At 38.7% G+C, this 26,704-nt stretch overlaps 2 protein-coding genes across 2 annotated transcripts in view; both read left to right on the top strand.

The window, feature by feature from the left end:
• Nucleotides 1-2,356: 2,356 nt before the first annotated feature.
• LOC145773723 (uncharacterized) lies at nt 2,357-2,743 on the top strand. The gene has a single exon (XM_082584858.1). The coding sequence runs from the start codon at nt 2,357-2,359 to the stop codon at nt 2,741-2,743; it is 387 nt and encodes a 128-aa protein (XP_082440984.1).
• Nucleotides 2,744-3,054: 311 nt separating this feature from the next.
• Nucleotides 3,055-26,704, top strand: part of LOC145773722 (transmembrane protein 143-like) — a 42,949-nt gene continuing 19,299 nt past the window's right edge. Inside the window, exons 1-3 of the mRNA XM_082584857.1 lie at nt 3,055-3,162; nt 23,983-24,130; nt 25,745-26,061. Coding sequence (XP_082440983.1) covers nt 3,055-3,162; nt 23,983-24,130; nt 25,745-26,061 — 573 coding nt within the window. The remainder of the gene's footprint in view (nt 3,163-23,982; nt 24,131-25,744; nt 26,062-26,704) is intronic.

The raw sequence follows: 26,704 nt of genomic DNA, 5'->3' as shown, positions 1-26,704 counted from the left end.
GTGGTACAAGTTGTTTGGATTTCTGTACAACGCTAGCAGCCTGAATAAGTGTCTCAGAGAAAATAGTTGGGTTGGTTGGTTTTGCATCTTTATCCTCGGACTGACAAAGCCTTGAATTGTTATTCCTAGTAGTTTTGCATACTTGTAGAGGCTCTTGACGCAGGGCGGTTGCCGAAATTGGCAGAGTGAAGCTTTTCGATTATTGAAGTGTTGTTGCCGGAGAATTTTTTCATTCACTAGGTGCCGCTGAATAGAGAGCAGTCATGAAATACGTTGCTCAAGCGCACACCCCGAGAGTCGAACCAGCGTCGCGTGGTCTTGAGCGGGCGCGTAATCACTGAGCTAACAGGGCGGACAATGGAACTGGACAATCACCGCAAAAAAATTAAAAGAAAAATGGGAGACATTGATGCCAACGAACTAATAATGGAATTAAATCGTTTTATTTATGTCATCGAGAAAGAGAGAGGACTTGTCACGGCAAGTAGTTTTTTAACGTACAAGAACAGCCTTCAGGAGATATATCCGAATCTTTGCATTTCCACCAGAATTCTTCTGACCGACCACACCAGTTACTGTCACCAGGGCTGAAAGGACCTTCAACAGAATGAAACTGATCAAGAATATCCTACTCTCAACCATGACAGATGACAGGCTTTCTGGTCTTGCAATTACCATCGAAAGCAAGATTGCCAGATCCCTGGACTATGACCCATTGCAATTTGCGCAGAACAAGGCTCGAAAGAAGCGCTTTGCGTAATTATGGAATACATGTACACACTGTCACTGTATTCCTATGTAGGCCTATGCACAGTGGTGGGCGCAGCTAACGTAAACGTTAACTTTCAACAAAGAAATCAGCGGATTTCCAATAAATTTTCTTTCGCTAACGAGTCCGCTAAAATTTCTAAATATTAGCGAAAGTGCTAATCCGCTAACCAAAGCGTTAGCTTCGCTAATTAGCCGTTAGTGGAACTGTGCCCTCTACTATATAGCCTACACATAATATGAACCCTGCATGTTGTGTAAAATAAATACTACATTCCAGTGTCTGCGTTGTAAGGGACCCAGGACTTATGTTCGGAGGGGGCCACGTTCTTTGTTGCTACGGCCCTGGACCAAGCAATAGCAAAGTGCATCGCGGGATACTGGGTACTGGGTAGGCCTACTTTCTGGTCGTATCTTACTTGTCAAATGAAACGCAAAACTCTTCAATCTGTCAATCACACAGGTGTAGCCTATGCACCAACATCATCAACAGAGCCGAAAGTTCGGGAAGAACTTTATCGCCATCTAGATACAGCCAAACAACAATGCAAAAAATGAAATTACGACTTTTATGTGCGATATAAATGGCAAAGTAGGCGAAGGACCATGTGAAGATGTCATCGGGCCGTAGGCTATGGTCTTGGTTTCATAAACCTGGCGAAACCTGGAAAAACTGGTGAAATGCGAACGAACAGACTGTAATAAACACATGGTTACGTGATCACCCGAGAAGGCTGTGGACATGGATAAGCCCCACACCCACAGGAAACATCAAGAACCAAATTGACTAGGCTATATCACAACAAACAAACGTTTCAGAAGCGCTATCTCGAACTGTCGAGCGCACCCGGGAGCAGATTGTGACAGAGACCACAACCCCGTGGTTGTCACGCTCCGGGTAAAACTACGTAAAAACTCAATAAACAAACAACAAACTTACCAAAATTAGACTACGAGCAGTTATTTTCAAACTCCTAGTTACAATCCGACTACATAACGTATAGAGGTCAAGAACAGGTAGGCTTATGCTGCCCTGTGTGACTCAGCTATGAATAAAGAAAGCTCGGACGGCTTTTCAAAATGAACAGCTCTTCGTACTGCGATCACAGTACGCTCCGTTAGCTCAGTGGTTACGCGTCCGGCTCAAGATCACGCTGCGCTGGTTCGACACTCGGGGTGTGCGCTTGAGCAACGCATTTCAGGACTGCTCTCCATTCAGCGGTAGCCTACCTAGTGAATGGAATAAATCCCCGACAACAACACTTCAACAATCGGAAAACTTCACTCTGCCAATCTCGGCAACCGATCCTGCGTCAAGAGCTTCTACAAGTATGCAAAACTACCAGGATAACCTGCTTTGTCAGTCCGAGGATAAAGATTCAAAACCAACCAACCAATCATCCGAAGCAGTTATACCACATAAAGCAAAAGCTGCCAGTTAAAAATGGATCACCGAAGAAGTTCTAAAGCTCATGGATAAAAGAAGAGTGCCGAAGAAAAATCTAAAAAATTTAACTCACCAAATAAGGAAATCAAAATTCGATGTAAACAACTGAAAGAATGATGATGGAACCAACAATGTGGCGAGATGGAGCGAAGACCCTCTATTGCTTACGTCCAAGGGAAGAAGATGCAAAAGAACTCTGTGCATTTTTCCACAGGCTGCATCAAAGCTAATAATGGTAACATATTGCTAGAGAAGGATGAAATCCCGGAGAGATGGGCCGAATATATCAGAGATTTGTTCAACGATGCTCGTAGAAGCAAACCAGCAATATCGAAAGAGATGGATGGTCCACCGATTCTAGAAAGTGAAGTACGTCATGCTATAAAGGAAGCCAAGTTGAAAAAAGCTCCAGGACCTGACGCTGTGCATACAGAAACCCTTAAGGTTCAAGACGATTTTGTTATGAAAAAGTTGACTGAAATAGCAAACGAGATTATGACGGCGAAAAAATTCCGGAGGACCTCTTAAAATCGATCGTCATCACACTACTAAAGAAGCCCGGAGCGATTGACTGCAAACTAAGCACAATCAGTCTAATGAGTCATGTCATCAAAATTTTTCTGACTGCTTTACTCCATCGACTACGCAGATGTATCAATCCCGAAATCTCAGATGTGCAATGCGAATTTGTGAAAAACAAAGGAAATAGAGACGCCACATTCCTATTCAGGACACTTGCTGAGAGGTCGATAGAACACAGAGAAGACCTGTAGGTCTACCTCTGCTTTCTGGACTACAGCAAAGCTTTCCACCGTGTTAAACATGAGCCACTTATGGAGATGCTTGACAGCTTAGACACAGATGGTAAAGATCTCCCACTTCTCAGAAATCTCTACCGGGATCAATCAGCTGCAGTACGGAATCCGGATGGATGGCGAGCTGAGCAGGTGGACACAAACTTGGAGAGATGTTAGACAGGAGTGCGTAGTTTCACTTGATCTTTTCTCACTCCACGGCGAGATGATCTTGCGATATCTAGATGAAGAAGAAGCTTTTCGGTAGGCGGACAACATTTCAACAACATAAGATACGCAGACGACACTGTAGGCTACTAATTGCTACATCAAACTCCAGTTTACAAAACTTACTCTGCGTAGTCAGCAAAGTGAGTAGGCCTACCTAGGACTTAATTTGAATGCGACGAAAACCTTGTGCATGACCAGGGCCTCCGAGAGAAATCAGCACTGGTCGGGAAACAACACGAAAAATGGGCCCTATAATATTTTTTAGCAAATATTGCATTGCATGTTTGTGTTAAGCTGAAATTAGCCGACTTTCCTCAGCATGAAAAAAACTTCGTTCAATGTAAAAATCATCAATATATAATCACTGGATTATACTTGCAGCAAAAATGCCATTGAGGCAAACTATTTTGTCTAGAAAGCTTTGTAAACACACAATAAGCCGACAGGCAACAAAAATAGTTCAACCTAGCATTTAATTCAGGAGTGACCAAACTTTTTCCCACGCGAGCCAGATTTGATAATAAGTGTTCGCAGGCCAACAGCCACAATAATTTTTCTGAAAACTGCAAGTTGAATTTATATGATTTTTGTGTGTCTGCAGGTCAAAAATAACACATTGTACAACAACAGGCGCGAGCCATACAAAAACGTCTCGTGGGCCGGAGTTGGCCTGTGGGCCGGACTTTGGACAATCCCTGATTTAATTCAACCCTTTCTGGACTTTTTGCAGTGCAAAGTTACGGATCACAGCATCAAACGATTAAATTTTGCCACGTCTGAATTGATGCACAACATGTATAGTTAGGCTTTTCAATCGGTTTTGAGTCATAGGCCTACAACTGGAGCGCAAACAATTCTTTATAAACTTCAGTAATTGCTAAAACCACGTTCTCAAAGCACAACCGTTGGAGGTAGCTACCGGAACACAAAAAAAATCATAACAAAACTATTTAATCATAACAAAATCATAACAAAATTATTTAAAAAAACATTTCGAAAGTTACAATCAATGATTCCTTGTGTAGAGATTATGGGGTGGTTCGTTCTGGTTTGCAGCTGAAGTTTGCTGTGTGGCTTTCTGTCAAAAGTACCAACTCATCCAAAATGTCTTGAAAAATGTCATTGTTGTAGCCTACAAATGGTTTAAATTTGTCCCACATGCCCGCAACTGCACAACAGACATACGATGAAATTTTCATGGAACTTCAAACTCATCGACGATATGTTTGAGTTTGTTGATACATTTGTCAATTCCAACAACTATCGAATCCTTTGCAATGTACGGTAGAATACATTTCCTTCGAATCATTCAGCTAGTTAAGTGGAGTTATAAAAGCGTTCTGTCCTCAGAAAAACAAAGTCCTTTTCTTTTAAATTTATAATTGCCACTGCAACTTTAGCTTGCGAGTACTGTAGTAGCCTACTCTTCTCAGCTTTCTCTTACTTAGATTACATCTTCCTTTAATTTCATTAAATTCATCAGTGAATCTTGTTTAGGATCGTAATCCACATAATGCAAAGCAGTCACAAATTTAAAACTGCTAGTTGTAGGCTACTTTAGCATTGACACAGCTTTCGATCAAGCTCTTGTTGGTTCCAACTTGATCCATTTAAGAAATGTCTCTAGAGCTCCTATTGAAAAAGGATAATGTAAAGCATTTGGGTTTGACTGCACCACGCCTTGATTACTTTCTCGAAGTCAATTTTCTTTGCAAGATGATAGGACAGCTTTCTTTAGATTTTTCAGAAATTTTCCTCTGACTGGGCTATAACTTTAAAGATGCCACAAGCTTACAGATAATTTTGTTTGAGAATTATTAAAATAAAGTTCAACCAGCCTCATGTTTAAAAAGAATATATATTTCGCTACATAATGAGCATCTTCAGTTCTTATTCAAATAGAATCTATTTATTTTATTTGAATAAGAACTGAAGATGCTCATTATGTAGCGAAATATATATTCTTTTTAAACATGAGGCTGGTTGAACTTTATTTTAATAATTCTCAAACAAAATTTTCGATGTGATCAAGTCAACCGCTTCTTGCTGACGGCGTGCCAGGGTTAGGTCTCGGTGTCTCAGAAGACATTCACTTTATCAGCTTACAGATAATTAATCAATTACTTCAAAAATGATAAGACATTTGAACAACGCTGTCTGTAGGCAACATTATAAATTCCAACTAGATTTAAGCAACAACATCCATAAACAAAAAACTCAAATAAAGAAAAAACTCATTACCTTCCAAAATCACATCATGAGAAACATGACCAACAAAAGGCTACTTGACCACACGAAAACAGAAGATCTTTTAACTATGACAAAATTACATCCAATTGCAGCAATATGTTAATAAAATCAAAAGTTTTAAAACTGTTCGGCCACACTAAAAGATCACAATTCGGAATCAGCAAAGTTTGCACAGAAGGAAAAGTAGAAGGAAAAAGAAAACGTGGCAAACAACCAAAACGATGGCAAGACAACATCCAATCATGGACCGGACTCAACTTGGCGACACTGGGCGAGCTGGCTCAAAATCGCCGCTCTTGGAAGCAAATAACTCATGTTGATGCGCAATCTGCTGCAGGCGGAGATAATGACTGATGATGATGATGATCCATAAACAAAAAATATACAGGATTTACTTTCTTTAATCGTGCTTGAACTGATACCTTTAACTTTCCCAGATAACTTGTGCTGGATACAACATCCCATGCCTGGCCAACGCAGATTTTGAAGTTAAGGTTCAGTTGCCAAGCAAAAATAGTTCCCGCTTAGCTCAAACAGCACCAGTTTTCAAGTTGAAACTATCAATACAATCGAAACCGTTCAGTGATACAGAAATCATTTCAGCTTCAGATTTTACGTCTTGAAGCTGTTTAACATCGCCTACCTTAACACAAAAATGATTTGTTCTTCTTGATGAGAAGCATCGAGAGTGACATTTACAATGATCGAGAAATAGGGGAGAGCTTGTATGGTTGTAACAGCAGTATGGTTGTAACACTGTGATTTTCTCCCAACGCGGTGAACCTTTTCGTCACGTGATAACGCTATTATTAGGTATAGTCTGTGTCTGTACATGTGCATGCAGTTTGGTGAAGACCTTCGCTTCTGCAAGAAAGTTTTATCAACAAAAATCTGTTTTTCAGGTAAGAAACAAACTTTTTCAAATTTTGCTAGATTTTGTTTTGCTTCAGAAGTGTTTTGAATATGTTAAGTTCAAGCTGTTTAAGGTGTTGCTTGTAGTTTTAGCTATCAGTAGGTGTGTTTGTGGACTTCAAATTAGGCTACAAGTCGTTTAGTAGCTAAGCTCGAGGAAACATGGCTGACACCAGTGGCGTAGCCAAGGGGGGGTTTTGGGGGTTACAACCCCCCCCCCCCTTTGGCACGCATGTGACGTCACGATATTGAGAATGATGCTTTCAGTCTAAAAAAAAAGTGCCTAATTTTAAACAAAACTGCATTAAAAGAGCGAGTTTTGCCAATACCAAACATTCAAATATCTCAGCCAGGAATTAGCAACAAGAAAACCTAGAGACTTAGCTTTACTTCCGAAAAATGCCAAAGAAAACATGATCTTATTCTTTTGCTATGCCACCGGACAGCACCATTTTACAGGAATATTCATACCCACATTTTTGTTGAAAATGCTCTCAGAATGCACCAAATTCAAAGTAATTTTTCAAAATTTTCTGGGGGAGGCCCCCCCAGACCCCCCGCCGATGGGTCGTCAAAACCCCTCCATTCTAAATTCCTGGCTACGCTACTGGCTGACACACTTGGGTATGGTTGTAACACGGTGTTACAACCATACCGCAAATATTTTTGAATTGTTTGTTACCATATAGCCTAACACATGAAAAATGCTCACCCACATATAAGAACATCAATACTTGTATTTTGTTTTACATAGTATGCCACGATGGTCAAAAAGGAAAACTGAACGTGGAGTACCTCCTGATGTGCTAATAAAAGCTTAATTAACTTCATGTCAGCCAAACTAGTTTACAAGCTTTGCAACACTGCTGCTTCGCCTTTAAAAATACCAGTTCAAGTGTGACTAATGTTGTCAAATTCGTTCTTTGTGTTTGTTAGTATTTGGCTAGCTCAATAAAATTACTAACTGTATGTTTGTTTTGTACTTAAATTTTAACACATTCAGCATGCTGTTACAACCATACCGCCCATTTGTTACAACCATACCCACTGTTGGGTATGGTTGTAACAAATGGGTGCCTCTGATGTAGCACCTTCCCGTGGGTGACACATAGGCGACATAGAGAAGACAAGGACTACATGTCGTAGCGTAAGAAAATACGAATCAAGTGTCAAACTTTCAAAAGTCTCTAATGAAAATCCTTTGAGATATTTCTTTTTTTGCAAAAAGTGTTACTACCATACCAGCTCTCCCCTACTTGGAACTACGCACTTCATTTAAGAATTTGTTGATTATTTAGTTGGTACATTTTTACTTTAGTTCTAAAAATGGGCCCCCCTCAAAAGTGCAAAAACAAAAAACTACTCGTTTTTCCTTTACAATGTTTTGCTAGGGGGGAAACTGGCCCGACTTTCCCCCCCTCTCGGAGCCACTGTGCATGACTATTTCATCAAAGGAAGTAACACCGTATGCACAATCACAGCAAACACCGGTCTCACAAGCAAATAGTTTCAACTATCTGGGTTCGAAAATTACTTCGAATGGTCGATGCTGGAGCGATGCAAAACAAGAATTGCACAATCCAAACAAACTTTCACGAAAATGGTCAAAATACTGAATCTAACTCAATCTCTCTATAAACACTAGAATAAGAATTTTACATGTGTAGCGTACGTTTGGTCAGTTCTGCTATAACTTATAGCTGTGAATCCTGGACTACTGTAATAGGCTAGCCTATTATTATTATTTATTTGCGTCAGGCAAAGCTGTCTCTATCCAAAACAAAACGAAACAATACACAAACTGCAAATGCACAAAGGTCAGACATAGGCGCCGATCCCTATAGGACAGCGGGACATGTCCCCACCATCTTTTTACATGTCCCCACCATCTTTTTACATTATTTTTATAACGTAAAAGGGAAAATATTAACCGAATGTCACAATTTTATTAGTCAGACGTTTAAAATCTATTGAAAGGAAGAAATAACGTTTTATTATGCGGAGAAATTGCTCATTTCACCAGCCAGCTAGTGTTCAGCTGAACGGTCATTTTCAACTTTGCGACGTGTCGAAACTTAATTATGATCTAGCCTACCATGACACAGAAACGACCAAATCATGCAATATGGTCTGCCATGTGCAGAACAAAGTTTTGAATTCAATCAACCTCCATGACCTCTCCAAGGACCAAGGAATGGGATGGGATGGAAGATGGAAGACAGATTTTGGGATGGAAGAAGGAAAATGTCAAGGATGGAAAGGAATGGAAGATCTTGATGATGGGATGGAAGACAATCTTCTATCCCAATTCCATCATTAACTTTCTAACGCTTTATCAAGACATGCAAAATATTACGTTGCTTGCTGAAATAATTCGATTTTCGGTTCGTAACCAACGGGACTGTTGCCTGACGGGTATTTGTCAAACCTACTGTCGTTAAGCAGAATTGACCAATCATAAAGCAATAAACGATTCACACTTCTCCCAACTTCTAACACCAAACGGTAGGCTACATAATCCTTACGAAAATACTACTGTTAAATTTTTAGCTTAAATTTAGCCTATGGTTTTTAGGTTTATTTGTGGCATATTCAACGCGGAGATCACAAAATGTGAAGATGGAATGGAAGATATTTCTGAGATGGAATGGAAGATTTCTAAGATAGAATGGAAAAAAATCTCAGGATGGAAGATGGAAAAAACGTCTTCCATCCCATACCTTGCCAAGGACTTTGTTCTTAATTCGCCGGAGACTCGTTGCCGAGTGTTTGGACGTCTGCTGTCCAATGCTGACACTGACAATTAAATATATATACATCGCATTAGACCCTACCTACTGTAAGCTTATTTGTTTTTTTGTCAGAACAGACCTCGGATTTTTCTAGCTTGCTTCGCTCGTCGCCCCTTTCTAGCTTTCCTAGTAAATGTCCCCACCAATTTTAGAAAGCGATCAGCGCCCATGGTCACAGAGAGCCTTTGGATGTCATCAGTAAGAGCTCACTAAACATCTACTGTTACAAATTTACATACAATGAGCGTTAGAAGAGTTGAAAGTATTCAGAACGATAAAAACAATCCGATGACACAAGGTCTGCTATAAACTGATTTGAGGAGTGTAAGTTATTCAACGATAAATAAACGAAAACATATTTTTCCTCAATAAAGCATCAAACGTTGTTATATTATTCCTTGCTTGATATTCACAGGCACTGACATAACGAGGCAAATTGTGCAATATTCTGAGAGAATCATTGTAAGCAACACGTAATCGTTTTATACTAGAAGATCTAAACTTGTTCCACAACTGGGATGCGTAAAACAACATAGGCCTATGCTACAATAAGAACGAAATGCAATGTTTTTTACAGCGGGTAAGCGTTTAGAAAAATGAAATTTTGCACTGTTTGCAGCACAGTAGGCCTACTGAGAGCGTACCTTGAGATATCATTTTCATCAGAGAGAGAACTCTCAATAAATACACCCAGGTATTTTAAAGTGCACACAACTTCAGTGTCTGTGCACACAACTTCAGTGTCTGTGCACACAACTTCAGATTTACCTAGATGTAGAGGTGGGCATCCGTTACTTTTAAAGTAGCGCGCTACCCGCTACCGCTACTTGGGCCAAAATAGCGCGCGCTACCGCTACCCGCTACCAATTTACAAAAGTAGTGCGTTACCCGCCACCACTACTCGGACCAAAGTAGCGCGCGCTACCGCTACTTTTTCCGCTACTTTTGTCTAAAATGACACTAGGAAACACTCAAATCCCTTGTGACGCAAAAACGACCTTGAAAACGAATGTTATCATTCGTTTACGCTGTCATTTTAACGTCGTTATAAAAACACATCTTAAAGGAAATTTGTTGTTACGCATCTTTCAAAAATGCGAGCATTTCAAAATGAAAGTCACTAAGTCCAGCCCGCTTTGACTGGTATGTTATAAGCACATCTTTTCCAACAGAGAAAAGTCTCTCCACCGCAGCATTGGAAAGAATGGGGGTGTTGTAGTTAATGAACAGATGTTTTAACTCGGTATTCGAAAAGCTTAAGTACTTGCTCGAGTACGAAAAAAAGGCGTCCACAATTGCTGCTTACTTCTGCACCGATGTTTCACGGGATGGCGCCAACACACCAAAAATATTATCCTTGGAGTCGTGACTGGTGTTGGTGTCACTCTTCTCGGTATCAACCTGGCTTGATGTCTCCCGCAACAGTCGAATTAGCCTACATCTGTCTTGACTTTTTCTCGCAATGCGTCAGCATCATCCGTGGAAACGTAGTGCAGAAATTGTAGCCACGACGTCTTGAAGGAGGGATGAAGACATGATGCCATAACGCATTTCATGTCGTTGAAGCACTTGTTGAATCGTTTCTTCACTCCTTCAAGGACTTTCACTTTCAACTCCTCACAGCCTCACAAGATCACTGATCTCGGTCAACTTCTTCGCGCAAGTTGTAATAGTTGGAAGAAAGACTCCGTAATACGCCTTGGACTCGCCCTGGAGAATGTCTAAAGCCTGGCAGATAGGCTTCATCACACGGAGATATTCGCCGAAGAAGTTGACGTCAGCTAGAAAACACCGAAACTTTGCAACCAAACCGATTATACAGTTGCTTGTAGAGATGCAGCAAACCCAAAATTTTTATCCCCACACCGCACGGCAACTGACTCATCTATCCGCGCACCGCACCGCACACCGCAATTTATCTGGAACTTTGACACTGCACCGCACCGCAAATTACAAAATTTTTAAAAAATATTTTAACGCGTTATTTTTTAGAAAGTCAATTGTAGCAAAAAGCACCCATGGCATATAACTGGTAACCTACGGTACCAGTACAGTTGTGCAGTAATTGGCTAGGCTAACCAGATCATATTCTCTTATCAGCAATGCATCTAAGCGTTCCAGACAATTGTTCACCAAATCAAACGTCATATAAAACCTTTCAGGTCTACTGAATCTTAGCGTATTACGTAATGGAATATTTCTAAAAAATGAGCAGATTACACCATCGTTTGCAAGACCTGTAAAACATTGCAGCTGCAGCATAACATTACATCATCGTTAAATCTTGAATTACGAGACAGGTGTAAGCCAAACTTGAACAGGTGTAAGCCAAACTTGAACAAGTGCTTGAATAGCTCCATAATGCATATCACTATTACGTCACAGAAACTGCTTACGTGCGTTTGAAATATTGCAATCTATTCTCGTCATTCTTAAAATTGTTGCTTGAAAGTTGGACGAAATTTCCGTCTTTATCTCAGTAATTTGTAGTGTAGTGACAAGTTTTAGTGGCGTACGGTGTTGCGTTCCAATTTCGACAGCCTTGAGGCTAATTTTACAGAAATACAATTCTTAAATAGACGTTTTCAGAAGAGTGTTTCTTTTCGGTCATTGCATACAGACGAACGGATCCGGAAATCTTATGTTACAATTTTCCCACGAAGAGGAATGGTTCACCGTTGTGACCATTAAGTTCTAAGACATAATACAAACTAAGACAAATGGAATGTTCCTGGATCCAGTATCAGGACTTTTAAACACTTTTTGTAAGCAATAATGCAATTTTAATGTCAGTGGCTATATGAACTACACACACAAGAGTAAAACTTATAGCCTGAACTCACTGGGCTAACTGTTATAGTAACTAATGCGGTAGTTGCGCTAGGCCTATAACCTGGTAACTGAGCTAATCAGCTAGGCTATTAACCAAAAACATTCGTACAGCTTCCCAGACAAGCCAGCCCCGAAACCCTGTCAACTGCAAGACATTGGCAATTTGCATAGCTTTCCAGCTTAAGGTTTCAGAAGGAAAAAAAGTGATCCGTGTTTCCAATTAAAATTTGAAGTTTCATAACTGATTTTCTTGAAAAGTTGAAAGTTTACGTTTACGAAAGTTTAATTTCTTGAAAGTTTACGCGGCAAGCGGCGCGGCTTTGTCATTTCAACCTTCTACGCGGCGCGGCACGCGGCGAAAAAGTCAAAAGCGGCCGCGTAGCCTACGCGGCTTGCATCACTAGTTGCCTGACCACTCCAGTGTTACCAAAAAACAAGCATTTTTTCAATTTAAATTAAAAGATTTATAGCCGGAGTGCGACTTATAGCCGGAGTGCGACTGAAAAAAGTCTCCCGCTACCGCTACTTTAGAAAAGAATAGCGCCGCTTCTGCAGCCGCTACTCCAACTAAAAAGTAGCGCCGCTACCGCTACTTTTACCAAAAAAGTAGCGCGCTACTGCCCACCTCTGCCTAGATGTTGCAGAGGAGCAGGAGAAAGATAAAAGTTTTTTGGAGAGAATAACATACCAAATGACTTTTTGAATTGAAGGTAATTTCATGTTCAACAGCATAGCTTACGGCACGTTACGCGTTATAGGGGATGTGTGGGACCTATGGAACGCTGGGACCTATGGAACACCAGATTTGCTCCCAAACCAAAAGTGGATTTAAAAAAATATTTATATTTGGAAACACCGTTTTGACATGTAAGCAGAAATCAACTTCGAAAATTCTGGAAAGGGCTGTTTTGAAAGACGCAAACGCTTTTTATGTTTTTGAGCTTGAAAATGTACCTTTGAGGTCTAACTTTGTAAAAATTCTTCAGGAGTTTAGGGCAAGCAGGACTCTTTGCGCAGAATCTCCGATGAAACCATTTATTTAAACAGTATATAGACAAGAATGCAGCACAGTGAAGTGCATCATTTCAAACTTACAACCAGTTATCTAAACATCATAGCTATGTGGGACCTATGGAACACTGTTTCACATAGGTGTTCCATAGGTAAGGGTCGCTATCATTATTCTGGCTGGATTTGTCATTTAAATGGTAAAAAAACTAAGAAAGAGACACTGCGGTTTTAAATAAGCTCTGCATGCAGTCGTTGCCGAAATGTTACTGTTCAATGTGAACCCTATTACCCAAAATTTGTTAGTGGCAACACTGTTCAATACATAATGTTCGTTGCATAGTGTTTCTACTGCAAACTTCGGAATAAGGAATTCACTTTGAAAGGTGATATCTTGGAAACGCCTGCACTTCAGTAAGAAAGTTTAAATTTGGAGGGGTAGAGTTTTTAGGTTTTTAATATTTTTAGTAGCCTAACAACTTTACCACGTGACTTTATTTTGTGGGTTTCATTTTTTGTTATTTTTCTGTATTCGTTTTTTTCGATTGGTGTTGAACGTTTTCCGTGGTGCTTTGTTAAAAATCTAGATTTTGCTTGACAATGAGCAGTGCTTTTAGCTCTAATGCAATAGCGTTTCATAGGTCCCATCGAGTGTTCCATTAGTCCCATAGGGGTGGGATCAATGGAACATTTCGCATAATTTCTGTTTTTTCTCGTAACAAGCTAACCAATCAACATATTTTTATTTCGCTTTATCATAAATTAAAACCACCCATCAGCATAATATAATCCAAAATTTAGGTTGTTTGAAGTTAAAATACAAAAGTTATGACCATTTCAAAAAAAGTGTTTCATATAGGTCCCACACTTTCCCTAAGCGTTTTAAACAATAAATGATGATTGACTTTCTCGAAGGCTTTTGAAGCATTCAAAAAGACAGAATATTGGCTATGCTTGCAGATAGAAAAGAAGATCAACTGTAGGCCCACTGGAATTTGGTTTATACGGAGAATAATAAAAATTAACTGGATGGATAAGATCACTAACGAAGAAGTGTGGAGACGCTTTGGGTGTACCCCTGGCGTCTTCATCACAACTATCAAAAAAAGAAAATGGCATTTATCGGCATGTCTACCGCAAACGCGGTGTTGAACATTCGGCAGTGATGGGGTTTCCTGGTCAGAGGCACCGGGAGCGTCCCTGTTTAGAAATTTTCCAAAATCTTTCAACATGGAAAAACCAAGATTTTGTAAACCTAATAAGAACTATGGACAATCGATCATTGTGGAGACTAACGGTAGCCGACACCTTATTCAGGAATGGCTGATGATGATGATGATGATAAAATGTTTTAGTGGCGCCCAATTATATAGCCTACAATCTTGTTAGGACAAAATTTTGCTGAAAGTTTTTGTTTGCTTATTTTACAAACAGAACTATACGCGATTTATTTCATTCCACTAAAATGCAAAGTTGCTGAACATAACTCCGAATCCACTCCATCGAAACTGAACTGAAACTTTGTAAAAAATGAAACTCCAAATTCACTCCATTTCTGAAAATCGGAAAAACTTCGGCTCCCCTATATTCTCAACTCTAACAGCAGTATAGTGTTGTCAACTGCGTAGCCTACTCTGCAATGCAACCGCACAGAAAAAATCTGCTTATTAAACCAAAACTGTACAAATAGGGTAGCCTAAATTATTTAAAATTAACATGTGCTCATTTGGCAAACCTTTTTTTTCATCTGGCGACGTTATCTCTTCTGTCACTTTGCAACTGTTTGCTAGGATTGCCAGATTGGGTGCTTTTACGCCCAATTATTGGGCTACTTTTGATTTGTCCAGGCGCCAAAAATTTGCATTGGGCGCGCTTTTTTGGCTGGCGCCCAATTGAGCTACTTTTTTTTAAATACAATACAACTTTTTATGTAAAAATTGTATCATGTTTAGCAAAAACTATGCAAAATATAATGACTGAATTCTAGGTTTAACTTCTTATTATTTTTATCACGTCTATTTTAACTTGAAAATTACTGTATTCGTGACTAGAATTACTCGTAACGCTTGTGAGTAGTCTAAGTCCTCACCAAACCGCATGTCTTGCCTATAAATGCCAATTGACGCAAACGCTTCTGTCAGAAACAATCACTGAGGCTCCAGGTAAGCAACTATCAAACTTGCTTTCCCAGATTCAAAAATGTCAAAAAACGCCTTCGTTTTAACCAATCCTCACCCGTTTTGCAAAACGTCACCAGCTGCTTAGCCAATCAGATGTGTTATGGTTATGGTAGGTTAGTTGTGCTTTCTCAGTGACGTCAATGCGTACATTCGCTAGAGCGACTAGACCAACTCGTCAGAATGGTATCTCGTCACGGTACACGCACAACATCATAATGCCAATAAGCTTGTTGCTGTTTTTTGATGTCTCCTTGCCATGTACTTTAGCCTACTGTACTAGCTTTCATAGTCATGCCTTTGCCCTTTTTACAGCGTTGATATAACGTTACTTCGCCAATGAACGTTCAGGTGCGGATGCAATATATAGTTTGTTAAGCTTCTATACGCAAAAGGCAAACTTATCCAGCTTTCTGTACAAATTGCTTGCGGTTGTAATGTTTAGGCCTAAGTGTTAGTTTCTGTAGTGTAGGCTTAACTGAATATCTGAGAATGAACATTCATGACAAATTAAACATTTAGACAACTATTATTCCATGTCTAACACAGGATTTTGGTCCTGCAACGTTAAAATTAAGATTGTTCATGACTTCTAAACATTAAATGGATGTATGATCACGACATAGGCGAAGCACAATTTGACAGATTTTTATTTTTGATTTGTTTTGGAAATGCTCTCAGAGCGCCCCAAATTGGAAGTGTTTTTCAAAATTTTCTGGCGGAGGCCCCCCAGACCCCCCGCTGGAAGTGTTGCCTTTGGCAACACGCCTTCGGGCTTCGCCCGACGGTTACGCCCTTCGTGCCTACTACCTTGCTGCAGCATATTTCCAAGTTGCTTTCCCAACGGTTTAAGCCACCGAACGTCACTGACAATAGCTATAAATAAAGAGCAGGTTTTATGTTTTGAGACTGTATTGTAATTAGCTGCTTAGCCTATTAGTTATTTCCTTGTAGAAACACAAGCATTTCAAAACGTTTGTCTGACAATCTGCTGCGTTTGGGACGACTAATGTCTTTTCCAAGTGAAAAAATGCGTTCCACAGCAGCGCTGGATGGTATTGGTGTGTTGTATTTCAAAAACAAGCCTTGAAAACGTTTACTCGGAAAGGTAACACTGTTCCAAACGTACTGTGATGGCTTAGCATATATAGCCTAAGTCTTTTAACTAGGTCCACTGCACCAGCATCTCTCTTTTCAGGGACATAGAGCTCTTGAAATGAACTATCTTCAACCTCCGCGATGACATTCATTGATTTTTCGCTTTCTCTTGCTGATCCCTCGTTCTCGATACTGCTCACGATATGAGTGATCACAACCTGGCGAACTTCTTCCGCTTGTATTCCAGGTAACCATTCCAACCAACGCGAAAGCGGGTAATTCAAATGAGTCGCGCTGGCCAGAATACATTGTGAAACTCTCATTGTGAAACAAGATTTTCCATTAAAACAAAAAATGACGCATAGCGCGTGACGCTTAAAATCGGCAAAATATTTGACAACGCTATCACTTCCGTCAACTAAAAAATAAACTGACGGGGCTAGCCTCAGCGTCAACAAAAATTAACGCCGTCAAATTGACGACGTCAACATACAACACTGGATAGTTGCTATGTTGATCAACCTTGGTAGGTTATCAAAACTGTTGATGGTCTTGAGGGGAACATTCTTGATGCGTTAGCTCAGCACGAAAAGCAATTAAACCATTTTTTCTATTGAGGTATTTGTTTGTAGTTATTTTACCAAACAGTTGAGTGAATGCATGGTTGCCAATCTGTCTGAAAGATGTGAAAAACTGGAAAAACACTTATAATTTGGGACTGATGATGAATCGCTCTGAAAGAATTTTGTGTAATAGCCTATCTTTTTGCTTGGGCTCCATTTTGGGCTCCATTTTAGAACCCCCATAAAATTGGGCTACTTTTGGTCTACTTTTTGCATAAGCTTGGGCTCTTTTTTATATTTACCTCTGGCAACTCTACTGTTGGCAATCTACCTGGCACCTGGCAACCTTACCTGGCAACTTTGCATCAGTGTTGCCGTTTGGTACTCTGGAGTACCAAAAAGTTAAAAAATTGGTACTATTTTGGTTGCATTGGTACCCTAAAAAATGATTTGGTACTATTTTGGTTGCATTGGTACCCTAAAAAATGATTTAGTCCTCTGCAAAAATTTGGTACTATTTGTAATTTTTAGTTTTTATTATTCGTATTGTACTTTTTTTCAATATCGGAAAAGTTTGACTACCTGACAATGAGCAAAGCGCTAGGTTGACATTGGGTCTTTTGTTTGTCTTTGGTCTTTATTTTGCCTTTGGTATTGCCTGGTAATGGTAAGGGCGGACGTGTTTTTATTTTGTCTCGTAAAAAAAATTTTTTGTAAAAAATAGCTGCCAGATGAGGGTTTTAACGGGTAATTTGACAGCGAAGTTGGTAATTTGACAGCGAAGTTGGTAATGACGGGTAATTTGAGGGTTTTAACGGGTAATTTGACAGCGAAGTTGGTAATTTGACAGCGAAGTTTGCAGGGAAGCACGAATTTGCTGAAAAGAAGGTAGGCCTACATGTTAATACTGAAGTTGGTAAGAGTGAAAGGTTTTTGCTGTGGAGAAGGTGAAAGGGGTACCTATTGACGTGTTGGTAGCCTGTTGAAGTAGGTGACTGGATTGGCTGTGACGGTTGAAGGTTTCCGCTGAAGAAGAGCTTTGCAGCAGATAAATATCTAATGAACTGCAGGTGAAGTTAGATTCAGCTGAATAAAAGAAAGCCGGCTGAAAGAACTGAACTTTAAAGTAGCCTAATTTTCTTTGTTCAATCAATCCATCAGTTTATTTATTTATCACATTTTTGTCACATCACACATTTGTTCTGATTAATTATAATCTATGATTTTAAATAAACTGTACGGTATGCCTACATGTTTAAAACTTGGGCCATGGCAGTTGCAAACTTTAAAACTGACTGTTTTGAACCGATACGGTAACATCGATATTTGAGTATCGGTACACCCAGTGTTGGGCGCGATAACTCATTTTTCAGTTAAGCGATAACGATAATCGATAAACGAAAAATGCCTAAAGCGATAACGATAAACGATAAATCAAAAAAAAGTTAAGCGATAACGATAAACGATAAATTATCGCCGATAATGTCCGATAACGATAATTTTTTTTTTTTCTTGATTAGCACTGCCCCATCCCATGCAGCACGAACTGTTTTCATCAACATGACGAAAAATCGAACATAATATAAGCTACTGTAAAGGGACAAAACTTTTTGTAAGTTATGCATGAATAGAATCGTAACAGCGGCAGTAGGTATCGAATCTTCAACCTCTTGATCCAGAATCAAACCACTGAGGTAACCGCCGTGCTTACAATTATACCTTCAGATACCAGTTGGATGCTTTTATCAATTGAGTTACACTGCCGCTTACGTGCAGTAGGCAAAATAATTAAATCAAATGAAAATACCATAAAAAATTCCAAACTTTGTATTTTGGTTTCTGCTTAAAGGGCTGTTTACAGCAAAGTCAGCAATAATTGAAAAAATTCCAAAAAACGCAAAATGCTTGAAAATTTATCAGTAATCTTAAGCGTTATTGGTAGTAAAAATGTGCATACTGTGAAATCCATCAAGCTTGTCAAATTAGTCGTGTTTGCTTAAGAACAATAACATAATTATCGTAATTTACTGATAATTTCAGATATTTTTTTTTGTTTTCTTTGTGAACACCATCATTAAAGCAATAGCAGAACGCTGAGTTGTTAAGATAAGAATTACAATATAGCATAGGCACTGTATTATTGAGAATAAAAATATTTCATTGAGGTAGGCTATGTCGCATAGGTAAATGAGAAAGGTTATACTGTATTTAGCATAATTTTACCACGCAATTCGATGCGCCTGTTGTGTTACTTTGCTAATTTTCATCTTCATATTTTATAAACTTTTATTTCAATAAAATGCTTGATGACAATAATGACATGACAAGACATGAACAAGACATTTCCCATTTATCACTTTGAGCGATAAGTAAAACGTAGATAACGCTTAAGCATTACGCACAAGAAACTTGTGAAATGTGATAACGGATTTGCCTTGCGTCTTATATACAGTATATAGGACGGCTTTTTTCTCAAAAAGTACAAACACAATTAGGAAAAAAATAATTGTGATATGTTTTTTAGGTCATAATTCGGCTATGCAATATTTAAATTTTCCGAAAATTTTTTTAAGTACTTTCACTTTCGGCACAAATGGGTTAACTTTTTAAGTTAAAAGGCACTTACGCATTTGGTTATTATTTTTGGATTAAAGTTAAATCGCCAAGCTAGAAAAATCGATCTTATAGTCTATAAATAACCGATCTTGTGTTGTTATTGTGTGTGAATTTTGTCTTTTAAACAGAGTTTGTGACGTAACCGCACGTCTCAAGGCAAGTTCTTGCAATTTTAGTTAATCTACTCATCTAAAGATTTAATGCGCTTAAAACAATAAATTTCATGTTTTGACGAGAGATTTTATTTTTTTACGACAATTACTAAAAACTAATACTTCCAACGAAACAAGAAAACACAAGAATAAAATAGTTGATCGTGAGGTGGCGCGAAAGACCATGTTTCCGATGTAAAAGCGGCCTCGTATTGCGACACTTTCACAAACCACTTGCCAATTTCTTTCGCTTCGCTTCAAAGGAATGTGTACCGCCTGTGCGCTTACATTTTAATTGTAAAATTCACTCGCGATTGCCGCTTGCAGCAAAACAACAAGAGACTTGTTGCATGCATTTCATTGCATTGCAATTTGCAACTCTAAAAATTATTGTGTTGTCAGGGCCGTCGCTGCAGGGGGGGTGACCTCTCCCCTGACAATGACCTGTGCACACACTTCAGGCACTGACGAAGAACGGTTTTAATTTTAGTTTCATTAACTTGGTGGCTAGTCAAAATATTACTTTTCATGGTCTTTCCACGTGTGTTGATCCGAAATAAAATTTATCGGCGATTAATTATCGTCGATAATCAAATATTGCCTTTGGCGATAACGATAAACGATAACTGAAAAAATAATTGAGCAATAACGATAAGCGATAAAAATTTATCGCCGATAATTATCGCCGATAAATTATCGCCGATAATGCCCATCACTGGGTACACCACTAATTTGTAGACCTACTGCGCCAGTATCTAAATAAATAGTGTAGCCAACTATAGCTTAAAACAGAAATAATTTTAACGTAGTTGCAGTAATAGCCTTTTTCAGAAAACATTGGCTAGACCTGCTATATTAACGATTAATAGTCTAATTGTATTAAACTGCTTATTTCTGTGCACCAATGGGTGACTCTGCGACCATTGCAGTGTTACTTCTAATTTGATTTGCTGCATGGTAGGCTATATGGCAAAAGCAACCAAATGCTATCATAAAAATAGCATTTGAAACATGGGAAGTTGAATTCACTTGGTCGTGCAGCCCACCTGAGTCTAGCCTGGTAAATAACAAAGATAAAAAGATTTCAGATACCGGTACTGTAAAGTTTGTAACTTTCTCGTCAATCCACATCGATCTAACGTGGTTTGACACGATAAAAGCAAATTGCACAAAAAAAGATCATAATTTGATAATGATCATAATTTTGTTCTGCGCTAATAAAGTTGATAAAAGTTTTGCTATTTTTAAAGGTGAAAAAAAAATTTGGTACTCTGTTTATCAATTTGGTACCCATTTAGAAAAAAATTGGTACCCATTCATTAAGTGTGGTTGGCAACACTGCTTTGCATTGCAATCTGCAACTGCAAAGTTGCCAGGTTCAATCAATCAATCAATGTTTTATTTGTCAGTAACAGGAACATAGGTACATCTTTGAAATATGCAATATACACAGTACAAAAGTTACACAAGTTCCCATACCGACAGGGAGACAACGAGACGACCATACGGTCTACTAGTCAATTGCCACCCTACGGAAATTACGATTTTGCCATTTAAAATAAGCTTACAAGAGAAAAATAATAATTGAAACGTTCCCGCGCTTCAACAACAGCATACGCACAAAAAAAAAAAAAAACATATTGATGATAACGTAGGCCAAAAAATTGCCAGTTTTCAGGTTGCCGGTTTTCTTACCAAATTTGGCTTTCTTTTGACCTTGGCTGGCGTTTTATTTTACGGTTTGGGTTATTCTTGTGCAAATTATTTGGAATTAAATCCTGTCGGTTTGAATATAAGCTATTTTAAGTGGAAATCATGAAATTTATATAGGTTGTTATCAGCCTTTTTTTTAAGAAGAAGTACGGTACCGTACTACCGTAATAAGTTGGATTTAGGCACTTATGGGCCTTAAGCCATGTTTTCACTGCATTCACTTCATCATTAAGTTTAGTTGCAATAAATTTAAATTTTTAGCTTTAACAATACTACCACTTAGTTTGATTAATTCTGTTTAATATTTTTGTGGCACTTCTTCATCAACAGGGTCAGGGTTGAACTAAAAAAGAAAATCAGTTTCCAGATCCTTGAAGTTAGCAATTTTTTCTTTGAATGTGTTGACTATTGTTTTGCTATTGTGACGGTACTTTTCTGTTGCAATGCAGTTTTCCTTGTTTTGCAAGGTTTTAAAAGTGGAAAGTATTTAACTGACAAAACTGTAAAGGAGAATTCACAGTTGATGCGGCTACCTTGCCATTGCCATCCGGCCAACGTCGCCAGATTCTGAGCAATCCTTTGCTTTTGAAGATATTAAGGAAAGAAAAATATCTGATCGCATCAATGGCATAAAAACAAAAACAGTTCCTGGATTCGATGGTATTTCCACTAAAACTGTTAAACTACTGGTAACTAAATGTGTCATCATTCTTGTCTTGGTCAACTTATGTTGCATTTAATTAGGCCTACTGTATATCTTTATTTTTATTTGCTTTTTTTTCTGAATTTGCATGGTCACACTGAGCCGGTTTCCTGCAATTTTTACCTTTCTGAGTCTTTCATGGGTGCAACCTACTTCGTACCCTGAACAGTTTATACCCTGAAATAATCGAGAGAAAAAATTTGAAAAAGCTGAAGTCGCTGATCGCAGTTTCCGCAAACATTTAAAAATTTTTCCCCCGAAAAAATCAAGAGAAAAACGCAGTTTCCGCAAACAAACTGAAAAGATTGATAGAAAAAAATAAAACAAAGCCGAAGTCGCTGATTGGAGTTTCCGTTTTTCCGCAAACATTTTAAATTTTCTGGTAATGATCCTAAGAGTTTGCCGAAGTCGCTGATCGCAGTTTCAGCAAACCTTTGAAAAGGGTTAGGAAAAGATCGAGAAGAAGAAATTAAAAATAGCCGAAGTCGCTGATCGGAGTTTCTGCGAACAAACAAACTGAAAAGATCAAGAGAGAAAATTGAACCGTTTTTCCGCAGTTTCCGCAAACATTTTAAAATTTCCAGTAATGATCCTTAGAGTTTGCCAAAGTCGCTGATCGCAGTTTCAGCAAACATTTTAAAAGGGTTAGGGTTGATCAGAGTTTCCGCAAACATTTTAAAATTTCCGGTAATGATCCTAAGAGTTTTTGTTTGTTTGCGGAAACTGCGATCAGCAACTTCGGCTTTTTTTTATGTTTTCTCTTGATCTTTTTAGGGTACGAACTGTTCAAGGTACGAACTAGGTTGCATCCGTTTTTCATGACATCACAAGTAAGTTTTTTTTAAGAGGAATTGATCCTCTGGTTGCTAGTTTGACACTCCTGATTTACAAGACTTGAAATTAACACAGACCTACTTTGCAGAACTGTTTCAGATCAAAACACTATCTGATTGCTACAATGGTTATTGCGTTTGTTTTATGGAGTGATCACCAGTTATTGCACAGTTCTTCATAAAAGCTGTTTACTGACAACTGAGCACATTTTTGCCCATTGCCCAAGACAGGTTCAACCTAGTTCGTACCCTGAAAAGACCAAGAGAAAAATTTTTAAAAAAACCGAAGTAGCTGATCGCAGTTTCCGCAAACATTTTAAAATTTCCCCCCCAGAAAAGATCGAGACAAAAAAATAGCACAAAGCCGAAGTCGCTGATCAGAGTTTTTGTTTTTCCGCAAACATTTTAAAATTTCCGGTAATGATCCTAAGAGTTTGCCAAAGTCACTGATCAAAGTTTTAGCAAACCTTTTAAAAGGGTTAGGGTTAGGAAAAGACCGAGAAGAAAAATTAAAAGTAGCCGAAGGAGTTTTCGCAAACTGATCAGAGTTTCCGCAAACAAACAAACTGAAAAGATCAAGTGAAAAAAATATAACAAAGCCGAAGTCGCTGATCGGAGTTTCCGCAAACAAACAAACTGAAAAGATCGAGAGAAAAAATAGAACCGTTTTTCCGCAATTTCCGCAAACCATTTAAAATTTCCAGTAGTGATCCTAAGAGTTTGCCGAAGTCGCTGATTGCAGTTTCCGCAAACATTTTAAAAGGGTTAGGGTTGATCCGAGTTTCTGCAAACATTTTAAAATTTCCGGTAAGGATCCTAAGAGTTTTTGTTTGTTTGCCGAAACTGCAATCAGCGACTTCGGTATTTTTTAATTTTTTCTCTCAATCTTTTCAAGGTACGAACTAGGTTGCATCCGCCCAAGACATCATGCTAACTGTGTGCTGGTTGATCCAACAATATTATAAACAATGTTTAAATTACCCTCACCTTTTATTTTTCCTTCAGGTTAAAGATGAGTACGTTCCTAGTGTTAAAAAAGTTAAGCTTTTTTGGTGTTCACAGTTTTTTATAAAGTATGTTGTTGAATGTGCAGCAACTACGAAAGTTGTCTTACTATGCAACAAAATCTGTTGCAACAACTTTTTCTGCAAAGCCGGATTTAATTTCTTTGAGAAGAGCAGAGCTTGTCCAGGAACTTTGTAAAGCATATGGAGCTTCTCATCAACATGATAATCAATCAGGTTACAAGTTTTTATACTTTATTTACAGCTAACAGCTACATCTTAAAAAATTTAACTTGAACTTAAAAAAGCTGTAAATCTATTTTTGGAGACAGCAGTATGATATTCTCAAAATTATTGCAAGTGATCCTAACCACCTTTTGTCACATGCCTTAAGTGCGGTATGCTCTACATTATTTTACTCATTCGAATATGTGTGTAGTCTTACTTCCAACTTTTCTGTACTATACTATGCTTGGACATTTTAACGTATTTTGGAAGACTCACGACAGGTCGATTGTGATCAGTTGCCTCGCGACAAGTCAGTCGCTACAGAATGTCTTGATTCCATTACAACATCAGTTTCAGTGACTTGCAGGATTTTTCCTAAGAAATCATGTTTTAGTAAACTAAAGAAATATTATATTTTTGAAATTGCTATGTTCTTCACCACTCCCCAGAGACCAGACCCTCCACTTTCCACTGAGTGGAGAGTCTGGTAAGTGGTGAAGATAAATCGGACCAGGCCTCGAAATTCACGGCGGACATGCCCGCCATCACCGCATGTGATATCCGCGAGAAGTACCAATTAGATCGGTCATATTTGTCCGCCGAGAAATAAAACAGGAACTAGTGATACAAATCGTCATTGCGTAGCACAAACAAGTCGAACAATTGTTGCAAGAATATAATTTCACACGCATTCTAGCGCGCATCTAGAAAATGTGAATACTGTATCCATTAGCCTCCAGCCAGCCCTCCATTCAAGCAGAAAAACTTTTGATTTTTATGTTGCTTCAACAATTAATGATAATGAATCAGCGCAACAAGGGTGAATTCTTCGCTAAGAAGCGGTGGGAGTACCAGTACCAGTACTTCTACACTAATCATGCACAACTTAGTTCAAGTCTTACGTCACAATGTCTGGCTTTGATCTCCGAGTAATATTGATAAGGCAAGGTTAGTTACAAAATTTGTTAAGTTTTCGTATTACAGTAAGAAAGAAAAGACCCAGGGAAAATTCACTTTTGCTCACATGACACGCAAAAATAAAACCTAAAAAAAAGCCTAGTGAAACTTTGCACAGCAGAAAATTGTAGCGTTAGTGTAGAAGTTTTCTGATTCGTGCCCAGAGCATTGTGACGCAAGAAGCCACACGACCTCGTTCGGTGGAAGTTATTTAGTTATGTGACGCATTAAGCAGCTACACGGCGCTTTGACTCTTCAAGCGCACGTCATTGGTCTGACGAAAGCCTTTCAGAGTGACTTCGCTGAAATTTTAAAAAGCCTTCTAAACCGTAGCTATAGTTTTCAAATAGTGAAGAGTTAACAAGATAAAGTGATTAAGCATGATGATCGACGCTAAAACTGGTGTGTCCGCCGTGAGACTTAATTTGTCAGCCGAGATAGCTGCTCAGACCGGACACATCTGTCCGTCGTCATTAAAAACGAATTTCGAGGCCTGCGGACCATCCTTATATCGACCAAATGAACCAGAAGGAAAAGGGTGAGCTCTTGCTTACGAAAGCTTACAATGATGACCACTCAGTAGTAAAAGTTATGATGCAGACAGTTGCACAGTAGTCTTGCTAGTTTATGTGTGATTTTTCAACTAGATTCCTTTTTTTTACGTAGGTCCTTGTGCTGAGACATGGGCAAGCAAATTCATAACGTCTGCACATCTCCTGGAGAGTTTTATGTTGCTGCGTCACCATAAAGAAGCTAAAACTCTAATGTACAAATTCCGCTCCATTGATCCTGATAGAGGTGAAAGATACACCACAGAGGATAGTGAAGTCATGGACAAAAATGAGAACAAACATCAAAACTTGGACGAACTATCATTTCTCACTCATTTTGCTTATGTGTTGAAGTCCGCTGGTTATGAAGAGGTTCCACAGGATATTGTCAAGAGCTGTTTGATGGATAATCATAAATATGAAAATATTGAAGTAAGAGAAAGTTGTATTGATAGTGTCAACGAATAATATTGTATATATATATAAATGTTTAATATGTGCTAATCATACATTTTTTATGAGCTGTCAGTTTACAATTGGTGTGTAGTTCATATTATGTGCTATATATGTATATATATATATATATCACATTCACACATAGCACAGGTTACAAGGTAAGCGGTGATCATAATGTTTGGTCAGTCGACCTATCCACAATTCACATGCACACATCAGCATGTCACCATGCACTTTTGTTTATGTCATGATATGTGATGTTGAATTCATACAGTACCTATATACGGAATGGCCCGTTTCGGCGAGTCCGATTCGACGAGTCCGATTCGACTAGTCCGATTCGGCGAGTTCCCTATTCGGCGAGAGCCTTTTTCGGCGAGTGCCCTATTCGGCGAGTTTTTGAAATTTTTAAAAGGAAATTATCGGGTACCCTAGCCTCATAGGCGCCGACTTTTCATAAAACCTTAGGGCGAGAAAGGTGATGACGTCATAACCGTAACGCTATTTTACTCAATTAAAATAGTCTTTGATTAAGCTTAGTGTCTTGTTTATATTGACAAATAGGTCGCAAACCGAGTTTATTAGAACCGCTGCTTGAAAGGATTAGTTTTACGTATAG

The sequence above is a fragment of the Aplidium turbinatum genome, chromosome 7 (genome assembly GCF_918807975.1).
Source record: "Aplidium turbinatum chromosome 7, kaAplTurb1.1, whole genome shotgun sequence".
Classification (NCBI taxonomy): domain Eukaryota; kingdom Metazoa; phylum Chordata; class Ascidiacea; order Aplousobranchia; family Polyclinidae; genus Aplidium; species Aplidium turbinatum.
Note: the sequence above shows the minus strand (reverse complement) of the source record. Positions and strands in the feature narration are given on the sequence as shown.

Coding starts and splice junctions, on each gene's coding strand:
- LOC145773723 (XM_082584858.1), top strand. CDS start 2,357: ATGGAGCGAAGACCCTCTATTGCTTACGTCCAAGGGAAGAAGATGCAA.